Below are 11,627 nucleotides of genomic sequence, written 5' to 3'. Positions count from 1 at the left end.
AGATACTATGGTGTCCGGTTAAAGAAGGAAAGGGTTAGATGACTTGCAGTGAGAGAATTTAGGTAAAAAATGTAAGGGAGAAAAGTAGGTAATGGAGTCAAATTAAACCAAACGTGGCCCAAGATGAGAAACAAAAGAAAGGCAAAAAAATTATATCAAGATACACTTTATTTGCTATATAATAATAAATTGACATTTTTAACAATTATTTTAAACTGTATATATTTTTAATAAATATTCATTTTTTATCGACTAGTTAGCTATTTTTTTCATATCTAACTATAGTAAGTCAGAATTTTTATTTGGAGTCAAATTAGCCATTTATGGTTTGATTGAAACTAAGCTACTACTATCCAAAGTTTATTTTACCGTTAATTCTGTAAAATAAATTATTTAAACATTAAAATATGCCACTCACTTTGATGTTTCTTATCAAATATTTGTAAAAATTAATTTATAATTGTTGCATTCTATTATTCATCATTAGGGGTGTCAAATGGGCGGGTTGGGTTGAAATTAAAAATTTTAAAATGGGTTGACATAGAAATCGGATTGGATCTTGACCCACCTAAGTTTACTTTGAACTCAAATGAGTTTGGTTCAAATGGGCTAAAAACGGGTTGGGTCTTTGACCCGCCCAATTTGAGTCGATTAATCTTATATAATTTTAACATATATAATCACAATTTAAATTTTCGCTTAAGATTTTTTTTACAAAAAGTATCAAATGGATAGATGAATCCTAAACATGTTAAATAGATAATAATTCATACATTTAATATAGAAACATATATTAGTAAATAGTTTTAACACGGGTTGAAATTGAAAATTGAATTGGTTTCAATTGGGAAATCTCTTAAAATAGATCAAGCTTGAATGAATTCATATTGAACTCAATTTAAATATGTTGAGCACAACCATTAAAATTTTGAACGAGTTAAGCAAGTTATCTATATTTAGATTCACATACTCATTAAAAAAAATTAAGGACACGAAACTAATGTAAGTAAAAAGGCCGGAGAGAAAAAAAAAAGAGGCATTGTTATAACAGCGCATTGTGAAGTGGAATACGATTTGCGCCGAAATACCGAAACAAAGTAGAAGCAAGTGTTGCACATATTTTTTGGAGCTTAGTTTCTCCAGAATTTTGCAAAATTTATTCAAAAGGTACCCATGAAATTCTGCTCTTGCTAATAATTGAGGTATGGGGTTAGGGTTTTGAGATATATCGTTTTCTCTAATGCGTTTATTTAAGAATTTAATTGTCGGATTGTTAAAATAGATGGTTTGTGAAGAAGATGAGTTTAGTTTTTATGATATATCTGCTATATAAACCCCAAAAGTGAGTATCTTGACGCTTTATTCAATTCCATCCTTTTAACAGACAAATCTCAATTTCTGGCTGATTTTTATTTGAGTATAGCTTTATTCTTCATCATAATGACCACATTTCTCATCGTTATTTGCATTTTAGAGGGTTGGTGAGGGGTGTCGTATAGGGTCGCGAGGGTAGAGTGTACCTTACCCGGGTCGTGGCGTGTAGAGTATATGCAAATGTTACCCTACCTCTCGGAGGTAGAAAGAGTGTTTCTGTATACACTGAGTATATTGTAACGTGTCTAAATTGTGACTTTATAGTGATTGTTGTATTCAACATGTTGGATCTCTATGTTCTGCCCAAGAGTATGCCAATTCCTATATGGTGTGGAACTGAGTCTCTTACGGTGTTTTTTATTATAATATCCTTGTTCAAAGACTAAGAAGACTCTTCTTTTTCTTGTTCACACCTACACCCAAGATATCACAATTTTCTTGATTTTTTATATATACAGATTCATTTCTCGACTGCTATCGCTTGTTCTATTTTACTGCGGGCAGAGCAGAGGGGAGGAGAAATTAACGAAAGATCTTCTGTTTTAGAGTTTGCTTTGAATGCTTGCCCTTTAATGTATCATATATTGCCCAAGAGCGGTCTGGACACCACGGTTATCAAAATTTACCTGATTATTTCCCTGTCTTTACTTTCTGCAGGGAAGAGGAGTTTATGGTTTAGTTGTTTGTCTCTTAGCATATGCTGTAGCTACAATCACAGAATTGTACGGAAAATTCCTTCATTGATCTAAACTGGACTAAAAATGAGCACCAAGGAACTAGAGACATACCTATCTGATGTTGGAAGCTCAAATCAGTTCGAGACAAACAGTTCAAAATATGTCTCTCATGTCAAGAAGTTACTATATCGACGAATGCTGGTTGGTATAAGTGATGGAAGGTTCTTTCTAGGTACATTTTATTGTATAGATAAGCAAGGAAACATAATTCTTCAAGATGCAGTCGAGTACCGTAGCACTAGAAGATCTGCCCCTTCTCCAATGGAACAGCGAGTTCTTGGTCTCATTTTAATCCCTTCTTCATGTCGGAAAACATGTCATGTGGATTGTTCTATTGACGAACAGTTGTCACTAATGTCGCTTGGGGAGCAAAAGTCATAATTATTCGTGGCGATAAACTTGATCCAATTGGATGAACATCTTCCCTGTTTGATTTATCGTGACAATTGATTATTTCATTTTCAAGTGTGTACTTTACTGGTGTTATATTATCATATGTTTTTTCTCTTTTAGGAAGAAGCTGATGAGCCTGTCATCGATAAACTTGTTATTTTCTGTTGCATCCCTCTCTCTAGTGTTCCTTATCGATGGTTTACTCCTATCATGATGCCCCTGCCGCTGATCCATTATAAAGTTCCAATTTTGACGGCTAGGCCGGGGCTTTCTAGTAGTAAGAACGGAACACGTGATGTGGATCAAGTACACTTCACAAGTTTGAATCTTGTTAGGGGGGACTGTTGATGTGTAAGTGTGATGTGGATCAAGTACACTTCACAAGTTTGAATCTTGTTAGGGGGACTGTTGATGTTTAAGTGGAGAAGGATCGTAGGACAAGTCCATTATCCACCGAGTTTCAGAACATGCACCATTAGTCCTTGAGGATATCTCAGTTAGAAGAGAGAATATGTTTTTGATGACTAGTGTAAGTGAAACAAATTGGTGACCAGTCAGCCAGGAGTGTCATGATGCATATGACAACTTATTACTTCACTGATCTATGTACAGTTAATTTTGACCTTTGATAAGAGGTTATTTTTAGGTGAATAAGGGGTAGTTTTGTTGGTGGATGGAGTTACCCATGTATTTGAACTAGCATGACTTTATACATTGTTTGGTTAAATGGAAGAAAATAATCTTCCCATAGCATTTAGCATAAGTTGCACAATGTTCTGTTGGTTTTCTCTTCACATAAAACATGATATTGAATACAGTGTTTTGTTCATGTTTTTCTTTTTCCACATAAGAAAATGAATTGTGAAAGCTACAAAAGTAGCAGTTAATAACATGGTCTTTTTCCAGCTCTAAAATGAAGCCTTTTTTGTCAAGATAATACCATACAATTAACAAGCTAAAACTGCATTAAGGATCAAAGGTAACACTCAAAGAGATCAAAGATTGTTAATATTGGATCATGGAATATTTATAGACAAGAATTTGTCAACATGATAAAATATGTATCACAAGCCCTAAAAGCTATAGCTCAATGAGTGAGCTTCCTTCCTTATGCTTTTGCCTGACTTCCTTCAAGTAACTTTCTGATTACAGAAGTAACTTTCTGATTACAGATATTCAATATCTGTCTTTGTAACTTGTTCCATAGACGATCAGGTATGGTATGGTCCGTACAACCGTGTCAATTGGTATGGCAAAGTTAACCCCGGAAGACATACCCGAGCCTGTAACATGAATGAAATGTCAAAAGCAATTAGAAATTCCCTCAGATTTCATCCTTTTCTGATCACTAAGTTTCTGTGTGTGTGTGTATATATGAAGACTAGGTCACCAGAGAGTATTAAACTCCTATGAAGCAGCAAGAAAAGTAGATGCTCATTAAAGATGAAGTAACCGAAATGACTATAAGATGGTCAAACAGTTTTTTTTTTTACAGATTCACCTGTCCAACTCTACAACATCAAATAAGTGTGAGCTTTAATTTCATTCAGATCACAAGATTTTGCAGGACACAACTTAAGGTTATGTTGCTCGGATTCTTCAAGAATGCTGCCAGGTGCGTGTTAGATCCTCCAAAAGTAGTGGATTATTGGAGGAACCGACACGGGTGTGACAATATTTTGGGAGAACTTGGGCAACGTAGACTAAAGGTCCTTCAGTAACATCACAAAATGGTGTAACCTGTAGGGTAATTAAGATTCAATGTTAAATATGGTGATCATTCTAGAATTATGAGCTAAGTAGGCTTCTACATACTTCATCATACGCCATTAGGGATGGTGAACTACAGCTTTTGTAATATGAATCGGCTCTTAACCTAGTGATTAGGCTTGGATTAGAATCTTAAGCTAATCCAATTTTGTAACTCTAGAAACCAAACCTGATATACCACATTTCTGGATCAAATGTGATCTCAATAAATAAATTCAAATTTTTACCAAACTACGACTATGACTTTGATCATGTTACTACGGATACAGCCAGATGAGTGAAATTCCCACGAGCAGTCACTAGGATTAGTAAGTTTTGAAGTTTCTACTAATCTTTGCTAATTCAGCTCCATTCTTGAAAAACTCTTAGAAGGAATAACTTCTGAGGGATTAACGATAAAATGCACATCTTTTACACCTTGTTATGAAAAGTACAAGTCCTGACATGCTTTTAGATGGGTAAAATGTTAATGCCAAATAATAACAAGTTATGTTAATTGCGTACGAAGTTTGACATCAATGGTTAAAAGATTGTGCAAATATATTCTGCAGTATTAGGGTAGAGGGAAAAGCAAATATATTTTCCCAAGGGGGAGGACTGAACTAGATCCTACCGCCAGGCAACAAAAATTCAACAGTTACCTAATACGTTGGCTTAGTATACAGGTATGATGCTTGATGATTCCATGTGATGGTGAATTTAAACAGTTAAAATTTTGAAAAATGAGAATATGATGAACACCAATGCTTTTACTTCTATCCAAATCAACCTAGAGCAGAAGATGTGTAAAGACAAGAAACAACAGGCTTTTAATAATGTCAGCAAGCGATGAACCAGCAGATGCGGACCTGCCAGCCTTAGGCTAATCTAATCCAAGAAATATTCAAGTAAAAAAGTAACTGAAAGGGAAGGCCTAAAACAAGGGATCACCAATAAGAAAGAGAAAAAACAAGAATATCAAGCAACCATTTTTACCTCTGCGGGTGAATGTTGCTGTATTTAGACCAATGACATGGCCAGATGAGTCAATCAACGGACCACCTGAATTCCCTGCATAAGTAACTATATGTCAAGCTAAATCTTAAACATGCATAATTTGATGAATTATGAGTTCTAATCAGGTAAAGGTATTCTACTTTGACAATTTCAGCAGTTAGAAAGTAACTGCATCCCCTTAATCAAACTGGCATTCAACCCTGTCGGCATCCTCATGTAAACAATGTGTTACATCTTACTCAAACAGTACATCATGAAGAGGTGACCGTTGTGCTTAGGGTGACAAAATTAGCCCATGAAAACATGACCCGCTCAACCCATCCAAGTTTGGGCTAATCATTTATTAACTCAACTCATTTCAACTAATCAAAAAGTTCTGCTTGATTAGTAGCCTAAATTGACCCTTGAGAAATCTTGTCAAAATATTTTCGAAAAACAATCTTTATATTTAGTTATATAGAGCCATAATTTTTTTTTTAAAAAAAGATAAGTTTTACTATGTACTAAAAAATTACACTCTTTTTAAAAAAGAATTACCTCCTTTACTTTTTAGTCTGTTTAAAAAAGAAAGACCTCTTTCTTTTTTTGCTAACATTTTAATTTTAGTTTTCCACGTGGCATGTTTAAAGCAAAAAGATGAAATGGAAATTTTGTACATTTGACATAATATTAATTTTGGACCACAAGATTCCAAGTCTTCTTTATTTTCTTAAAACTCTGTGCCAAGTAAAATTAGGTCATTCTTTGTGAAACGGGGGACTATAAAAGAACAAGCAATGAAACAAAAACTTAGTAAGAATCGAGCTGTTTGGGGTATGCCCTAGTAACTTTTTGGCTACCAATTTATCAACCCGGCCCTTTTGACACCCCTACTTGTGCTATTAGCCAAAATCTTCTCACAAGTGCTAATATCTTATACAGGAAAACTAAAGAATAATGTTTACCTGCATTAATAGCAGCATCTGTTTGAATAGCGCCTTTAATGGCAGCTCCATTTGGTGCAGGTATTTCCCTGCCTAATCCACTAACTACCTGTAACATTTGAGGTTATCAAATAAACACTGGTAACTTATTAACCATCTTTATTCCCTATGAATAATTGTTTTTTCCCCTTTCTCTATGGCATGGAGAAACATGAGCAAATTAATTTATAAACTTCAGTAGTTTCATGATTTTGGTTCCCTTTGGCATAGGTATGACTGAATTGTGGAGAGTCCATAGTTTAAAGCATTTTTAGGATATTCAGAGTATGAGCTGAATAAAATATTTTTTTTGGTTTATTTCGAATTAAAAACTATATACAGTAAAAGGAGAGAGCTCCCGTTCAATAGAAATGAAAACATTAAGCATACTCCAAAGGAAATGAAGATTTACAAGTTATATACTGAGTAAGTTGAACAGAAATGCATGAAAAATAAACGCTAAAAACACTTTTTCCTGGAAATGAAACCATAAAATGAGTCTCCACACGGGTATATTTCTTAACTTATAAATAAACTGTAGAAATGTACTACCCCAGTTGTGAGAGTGTTTTCAAATCCATAGGGATTTCCAATGGCAAAACAACTTTGACCTACACGTAGGCCGCGAGAGGTACCAACAGAGACTGGTTTAACTTCAACACCTTCAACATCAACCTGCAGTGAGATATCAAATGTTAGACAACTTTATTTTGAACAAATTTTTTTCTTCATATTTAATAGTCATTGTCTTTTAACATTTCATTTTCATCAGATCTAATCCAAGTGTTTTCACTTGTCTCTATAAAATTGCTTTTTTTGTTAAAAGGAGAGAAGCAATGACAGATAACAATTGAGATTTTGGAGTGTGAGGGTGTGTTGGAACTGTATGACAACAACAAACAACCCCTAAGTCCAAACTAATCAGGGTTGGCTATATGAATCCTCAGACCTCAGTGACCATATCTCCTCATTTAAAATCTAACTCATGTCAGCATCATTCGAAAAAGGAAATAAAAGTGAAAATAAGTTATATATATAAGTGAATAATAATAAAGGTCAAAATCATACTTGGAAAGCAATACGTTCAAAATCAACATACTAACTTCGTCTGTGTGAGCTTGCTAATATTGCCAGTCCTAAACTCAGATAAGGGAGGAGGGGTTGCAACATGCTGGCAGCAGATGCAAAACTTGCTAACTCATGACGATTCCTCATATATAGACTGAAAATAGAAGACCTTGTATATAATTTCCTGGGACAGGCAAATAGATGCTTTTTTTAGCTACGTGTTTAAAATTCGTATCAAATTATCCCCAATAATTTCACAAGAATAGGTTGATGATGACTCTGCGTCTCTATTCCGAACGTAGAAGTACCATCTTTCTAAGTTATATGAAAATCTTGCCAGTTTTAAACATTTCAAACATTTTATACCATCCCATTTCCACACAACTTTCACAATTCAATGGCTCAAATTCGTTTAATTATTCAAATTTAACACGTTGATATGATGAATTCTCCATCAAACCTTTAACCATTACTTTAGTATTTTGTTCCATAATAGCTAATATAATATATAAACCAAAATTAATATCTCAATGTCCGTGGCCATTCAAATATTGTCATATAAAATAGAATGGAAGGAGTTAGATTATGTTCTGTTTGTCATAGTTACTTCAACTAACCAATCTATAAGGAGAAATTTGGATAGTTATAATTACCAGTCTAAACCTACCAGTATAGAAAATAAATTAGTAAAAATAATGGAAATTGACAACATTATTAAGTAATATATCGGTTTAACACCTTGAGAACGGCCAGATCATATGCTGGATCAACACCTACGATCTTCGCATCCTTAACTATGCTCTCTCCTTTAGTATTCACTAAAGAAACCTGAAAAGCAAACCTATAAAATTAGAATTACCTGAAATGGAGCAGTCCTGTTAAATATACAAATAAGAACTGAAAACAAAGGGATATAAAACACAAGGATGCAGAAAAACCTTACAACGCTGCAGTCCGATGTTATCAGTAGCTAATTTAGTAATGACATGGTAATTGGTTACCTGCGATTAACCCAAAATAATCATGCCCCATGCTCAGCGAACTGTCTGATTTTAGAATTATAAGTGACTGTTTTAGGTCAGTACTAAAACAAATTTACAGAAACTTCCGAAGCAAGATTTGAAGCAGGGTCATAAATTTGAACGAGATATGAGGCAGGAAACAAAAAACAATGGAATCTTAATTCAAGTCTTATATCAAGCATTTAACTTTCTTGAGATAAGAAGCAGAGAGTTCATCCAATTAACATAGAAAATTTGGATATTCATTGCAAATTTGTAATCCACAGAGTCGAACAATCGTACAATGTGACCAAACTTATCCCAAATGAAGCCTGAACCTGTCCCTTCCACTTTTGCATTATCATCGTCGGCTAGCACCTTAGTAGAGTCATTGGAGCCTTTAGCCAACTCAAGGTCCTTAATGAAAACAACAGAAGGGGAAGTATCCTGCATTTGCATCATCAGTTCTGTTACTACATTTCAAACAGCTAAACTCACTAATCAATAAACATGATAATACAAAAAAGGATACTTTCGTCTTATTGTTGTTGCAAAGATCTTTCGATGATCAAGAAACATTTAAATTTCTCGTAGGTCTGAAGTATGGCATTTTACTGGTACTAAACCATATTAGACTTGTGTGGACTAACATACTAGTGCAAAATGGCTTAGGAGGATCATATTGTTCAATATATCTGTCATCTGTCCAATACAAGGTCTTCAGAATAATGTGCACATTCTTTCCTGCACCATCTATTCGGTAACATCAATATGAGACCCACGTCTTTCAGATACAACAAGATTGTTAACAACGACTGCAAAGTAAACCTACAAGTCACAACTGTCAAGAGTTCAATTCCAACATTATATTATGAAGATACCTTAGTCACAAAGTTGGGTTAGTATTTAATGGCTTCTTACTTAAATTTTCAGTCTTCACTTTCCACTAGTAGCAAATAATTTAAAAATAGACCACGAAATTAGAAGACATTTTGGCAAACAAGTCAATTATTGGGTTTTCCTCTTCCATTGAATTAATTATATACCTGAAAGAGGTGAACTAGTCTGTCTTCTTCTTGTTGAGGCATTTCGATTTGGAAAGCAGTTGCAGGAGAGTGATGAGATGTATATATGAAAGAGGAAATCATAGAAGAAGTAAATATCAAAGCTTTACGCCTTGTACAATATTGGGTTTGTGTAGAAATTGGAGGAATTTGGGTTCGAATTGAAACAACGATATGCTGTGGCTGTGGACAAACAACTCCCAACACCACCATGGCTGCCTACTCAACCAAATTTACTTAAACCAGATGGCCTTTGCCTAACAACCAGAAACTTTTCTTTAGAGCTCAGTTTCACCCATCTACTCGCACCCTTCCTAAAAATGGATTTTCATTTCACAAAATCAAAAGATATTTGTTGGGTTTAAAAAAGAATTACAATTTTTTTATAATAATATTTTAATTTCATCTTTCCATCTTCATGTAATGTTTAAGATTATAACATTAAATGATAACTTTGTATATTTGACATAATTTTAACTCGACCACTCTTTTTGAAATGGAGAGAATATTATTCTTCATGTTTAGTTATTAACCATGAAAATATATAGTTGACAAACATAAAAAATCTAAGTTAATAATTCATGTACATGGTCAATTTAATTAATCAAAATAAATTAATTATATTCATTGATTGAAAACTTGACCTTGAGAGAATACTATGCAATGATAAACTTACCTGGTTTCTTAAGGGATATGAAATCTAAAATGATTATAACTAAATAAGAACGAATGGATTATAACTAAATAAGAACGAATGGAGTATTAACTAATTTAGTTAAGTCATAGCTCCAACTTCATTACCCCCCCCCCCCCACCCCCAAGCTAGCTCGTGTGAAGACATTCAACATTCCTAGCTTGGATACTAAGTACTCATATTGTGACCTGATCAATCCCTAGCTTGGATACTAAGTACTCATGTTGTGACTTGATCAATCCCTTTGTCATTATATATGCTTGTTGCTCATGTGTTGTCAAGTATAGTAATCTGACAAGTCTCTTTTGTATCCTTTCCTTCATGAAATGATAATGTATTTATATTTGTTTTGTGTACTCATGAAAAAATTGATTTGTAGCTATTTGTAATGCCGCCTTACTATCACAAAAAAGCTCCACTGGTTTCTCCAGTTATTCTCGAAGTTTCTTCAATAATCCAATAATCCACACAAGTTTTGAAACAGTTGCAGTTGAAGCCATACTTTTATACTCTGATTCTGCTAAACTCCTGGATATGGTTGTTAGTTTCTTTGATCTCCATGATATTAGAAAACTCCCACGGTTAATAAAAGCTTTTGTCACAAATCTTCTTCTTTTGGGGCAATATGCCCAATCTGCATCACAAAAACTACTAATTTGTTCTCTTTTCTACTACTTTGTAATATTTCCATTGTATGTTCTCCCTTCACATATCTAACAACCTTGATAGTTTCCTCCATGTGTGATTTCCTTGGACCCTACATGAATTGACTAAATGTTTTCACTACAAATCCAATAACTGGTCTTGTTAGTGTCAGATATAGCAACCTTCCAATCATTCTTTGATAGGTAACCATATCTGCTAAGAAGGGATCATATGTTATTCCTCATGCTTTATCTACCTAAGTTGTTGTCAATTTTAAGTTGATGTCTAATGGTGTCCAGGATGACTTAACACTAGTTAGTCCCAACTCTTCTATCATCTCAAGTGCATGTTTCCTTTGGTTCTTCAATATTCCTTTGGATGATCTACTAAACTCTATTCCCAAAAAGTACCTTAGAGTTCCAAGATCTTTTATTTTCAATTTGGACTGTAGCTCTTAGTCTGCAGGTCACTATCAACCACCAACATGTAATCTACATACACCAAAATCACCACAATATGTCCACGATTCCTTGTAGTAAACAAGGAATGATATAGATTACTTTGTATAAAGAGAGAAGCTACTAATGCATTAATGAGATTCACATTCCACTGAATACTAACCCACTTTAGACCATAGAAGAACTTTACCGACCCGTATACCAATCCTGGCTTCTCCCCTGGCTAGAAAATCTTTAAGGTAAGGTCATATCAACCTCATTATATAAGTCATCCTATATGAAAACATTATATACATCTAATTAGTGAATACACTAATCAGAAGCAACAACAATAGATAAGACATTTCTCACTGTGACAATCTTCACAACTAGGAAGAATGTGTCTTAATAATCTAGATCAGCCTTTTTGGTTATATACCTTGGTCACCATTCAAGTCTTGTATCTCTCCAGATCACCATTAGCTT

The 11,627-nt window shown here is 34.1% G+C and overlaps 2 protein-coding genes across 7 annotated transcripts; one reads left to right on the top strand and one right to left on the bottom strand.

The window, feature by feature from the left end:
* Nucleotides 1-1,028: 1,028 nt before the first annotated feature.
* Nucleotides 1,029-2,630, top strand: LOC101248802 (uncharacterized). 3 transcript variants are annotated; one of them, XM_026032436.2, is made up of 2 exons: nt 1,029-1,167; nt 2,032-2,630. In XM_026032436.2, exon 2 carries the CDS (start codon nt 2,136-2,138, stop codon nt 2,490-2,492), a length of 357 nt encoding a protein of 118 aa, XP_025888221.1. In that variant the 5' UTR covers nt 1,029-1,167; nt 2,032-2,135; the 3' UTR covers nt 2,493-2,630. The 3 variants fall into 3 exon arrangements, with proteins under 3 accessions (XP_025888221.1, XP_004244973.1, XP_069144758.1); XM_004244925.5 differs by having other exon boundaries at nt 1,063-1,202; XM_069288657.1 differs by lacking the exon at nt 1,029-1,167 and adding an exon at nt 1,224-1,342.
* Nucleotides 2,631-3,451: 821 nt separating this feature from the next.
* On the bottom strand, nt 3,452-9,744 carry LOC101249390 (protease Do-like 5, chloroplastic). Of its 4 annotated transcripts, none has more exons than XM_069288655.1 (9): nt 9,348-9,702; nt 8,956-9,142; nt 8,605-8,748; nt 8,239-8,301; nt 8,039-8,128; nt 6,785-6,907; nt 6,215-6,302; nt 5,250-5,324; nt 3,452-3,787 (listed from the first exon to the last, which is right to left on the bottom strand). In XM_069288655.1, exons 2-9 carry the CDS (start codon nt 9,001-9,003, stop codon nt 3,681-3,683), a joined length of 738 nt encoding a protein of 245 aa, XP_069144756.1. In that variant the 5' UTR covers nt 9,004-9,142; nt 9,348-9,702; the 3' UTR covers nt 3,452-3,680. The 4 variants fall into 4 exon arrangements, with proteins under 4 accessions (XP_069144756.1, XP_069144757.1, XP_004244974.1 ...); XM_069288656.1 differs by having other exon boundaries at nt 8,956-9,129; nt 9,348-9,652; XM_004244926.4 differs by lacking the exon at nt 8,956-9,142 and having other exon boundaries at nt 9,348-9,744.
* Nucleotides 9,745-11,627: the final 1,883 nt, after the last annotated feature.

Source organism: Solanum lycopersicum, chromosome 8 (assembly GCF_036512215.1).
Source record: "Solanum lycopersicum chromosome 8, SLM_r2.1".
Lineage (NCBI taxonomy): Eukaryota > Viridiplantae > Streptophyta > Magnoliopsida > Solanales > Solanaceae > Solanum > Solanum lycopersicum.
Note: the sequence above shows the minus strand (reverse complement) of the source record. Positions and strands in the feature narration are given on the sequence as shown.